The sequence below is a fragment of the Plecotus auritus genome (assembly GCF_963455305.1).
Source record: "Plecotus auritus genome assembly, chromosome: 7".
Classification (NCBI taxonomy): Eukaryota; Metazoa; Chordata; class Mammalia; order Chiroptera; family Vespertilionidae; genus Plecotus; species Plecotus auritus.
This window is the reverse complement of record NC_137774.1, coordinates 40079629-40082528: the sequence shown is the minus strand read 5'-3', so window position 1 is coordinate 40082528 and position 2900 is coordinate 40079629. Positions and strand designations below refer to the sequence as shown.

The window sequence follows — 2900 nt, the reverse complement described above, 5'->3', positions numbered from 1 at the left end:
TCTAATTGTCCAGGATCCTCTTTGTATGACACACATTGTACTGAAGTGCTTCCTTCAAATACTCCCAAATGCTATCTTTTACTTAGCACGCATAGCAAAATTAGTGTGTGAACGTTGTTTTGCCGCTGAGAGCAAAGACTTTGTTACTTTGGTTGAAAAAATGGATAAAACAAAATGTACTTTTCACATGTTCATAATTTCCCCATGAGACCTAACCAAGAAGATAGCACATGCAATATGATTTGAGTATCTGTTAAACGATTAAATTCAATGTGCTTGAGAGATGGTACTGGGATGGGGGGGGGGGGGGCGGGGTGGTCACCTTTGATCCACATTGCTAACTTCTTAGACATAAATGGCAATGGCTATCTGAAAATTAGTCCAACTGATGAAGAGGAATTTATTCTCCAAGAACTGGTGATTATCTCTGGATGTAGTATACCCAAGCATAAATACAGGTAATCAAAGGTGGTGAGTAAAAAAGTTATTAAAACAGTAACTTCACTAATAATTCTGATTCTTCTCCCTTTCTTAATAAAAGAGACATGAGGGAAGGTAATCAATCCTCTACCCTGGATTTTATCCTCCTGGGAGTTAGAAGTCAGCAGGGACAGGAAGATTTCTTCTTCATCCTCTTCCTGCTCATTTACCCCATCACACTGATTGGAAACCTGCTCATCATCTTGGCCATTTGCTCTGACATTCGCCTTGACATTCGCCTTCACCACCCCATGTATTTTCTCCTTGCTAACCTCTCCTTTGTTGACATCTTCTTCTCCTCTGTAACCATCCCGAAGATGCTAGCCAACCATCTCTTGAGCACCAAAACCATCTCCTTTGGGGGATGCCTGACACAGATGTATTTCATGATTGCTTTGGCTAACACAGATAGCTATATCCTGGCTGCAATGGCATATGATCGTGCTGCGGCCATCAGCCGGCCACTTCATTACACAAAGATTATGAGCTCACGAACTTGTGTCCTGTTAGTTGTTGGGTCTTGGGTGGTTGGAAACACTAATGCCCTCCCCCATACTCTGCTCACAGCTGGCCTGTCCTTCTGTGGCAACCAGGAAGTGGCCAACTTCTACTGTGACATTGTACCTTTGCTCAAGCTGTCCTGCTCTGACATCCACTTTAATGTGAAGATGATGTACCTCGGGGTTGGTGTTTTCTCTGTGCCATTGCTATGTATCATCATCTCCTATGTTCGGGTCTTTTCCACAGTCTTACATGTTCCATCTACGAAGGGTGTGCGCAAAGCCTTCTCCACCTGTGGTTCCCACCTCACAGTTGTTTCTTTGTATTATGGGACAGTCATGGGCATGTATTTCCGCCCTCTGACTAGCTACAGTCTAAAGGATGCTGTGATAACTGTGATGTACATGGCAGTGACTCCAATGTTAAATCCTTTCATCTACAGTCTGAGAAATCGGGACATGAAGGCTGCCCTGGGGAAACTCGTCAGCAAGAGAATCTCCATGTAACCAATGTGAGGTTGTATTGGAGACTGTAGTCACCATTAGCAGGCACCTGGAAATCCATCTCCAATGTCTTCCCCTCTAAGAAACTGCCTTTCATCTTTCTAGTTTGAAATTCTTCTCTGCTGAGAGTATTGTGCTAAGTGAAATAAGCCACTCAGAGATAGACAAGTATCACATGATCTCACTTATATGTGGAATTTAATGAACAAAATAATTTGACAAACCAAATAGACCCAGAGATTTGGAAGCATGCAGCAGACTGAGGATTCTCAGAGAGAAGGGGAGGAGGGAAGAGATGAGCCAAAGGCCTTATATACATATGTGTGTAACCGATGGGCATAGACAACAGTGGGGTAAAGGCCTGGAGAGGGAAGGGAGTGGGTAGAAGGGGTCAATGCGGCGGGCGGGGGTGGGGGGGAATGGAGGACATCTGTAATACTTTTGACAATAAAGATAAATTAGAAAAAAGAACAATGGAACAGAATACAAAAAGGGGGGCGGGGAAGGAATTCTCTGAAATCTTGTAACAATTTATGATACATCTTATTGAATTTATCACTTTGTACACATTATTGTCCCTTGTCAGTGTTGCAGCACAGAATATTGGGTTCATGCCTCAGCTATGGCTCTATCGAAGTAAAGTTGAGAAAAGACTGAGGCTAAGTGTCTCTATCTACATATTAAGAATACTAATTATCTGCCTCACCACTGTCATAAGGTCACAATAGTTCATGCTGAAGGGTATAAATCATTATTCAATTGTTATTTTAATTGTACTATTATGTTCTCACCTCTACTATGCTTAAACGCCACTTAACATGAGCTGTCTTAACATATCTCTTTACTTTTTATAATCTTGGTCAAATAAGTGTATCCAATGAATATTGGTAGAAAACAGAATGAATGTATGAAAATATTAGTCTTGGAAATGTAATATGACAATGATTATATGTAATTACACTGGACCTTAGCTATCCATTATATACCTGGCATCTCCATTAAGATCCATTCTGGAAAGACAAATGACACTAGATATGTTTACACCAAGAATACTGAACACAGGGAATTACATACATAGGTGTGTCCTGTAACAAAAAAAGCAAAAGGTGGTATTTCCACAACATAGGAGCTAAGAAAGGGCTGACCATGTGGCTGATGCTCAGATCTCAGATGAGAGTGTCAAATAACTGGCATTGGTCTTCATTTACTGATGTTACCCACAATTTCATTCCTAGGGAGTTTGAGTCCTCAATAGTGTTGCTTCGGTGGGTGGTTTTTTTTAAATTGTTTTGATAACCTGTTAATATTTGCTATTGAGTGAGGAAATGCTACATTCACTCTAGACATAGTTTCAGACGTAGTTTTCCTTGCCCCTCATCGTATAGCAACAACACAGTGTCCGTGATCATTAGAATC

General features: G+C 41.1%; 1 protein-coding gene across 1 annotated transcript; it reads left to right on the top strand.

The window, feature by feature from the left end:
* Window positions 1-545: 545 nt before the first annotated feature.
* Window positions 546-1487, top strand: LOC308252572 (olfactory receptor 1A1-like; the record flags this gene model as incomplete). Its single annotated transcript, XM_080677361.1, has 1 exon — window positions 546-1487. One exon carries the CDS (start codon window positions 546-548, stop codon window positions 1485-1487), a length of 942 nt encoding a protein of 313 aa, XP_080533487.1.
* Between the last annotated feature and the right edge of the window lie 1413 nt (window positions 1488-2900).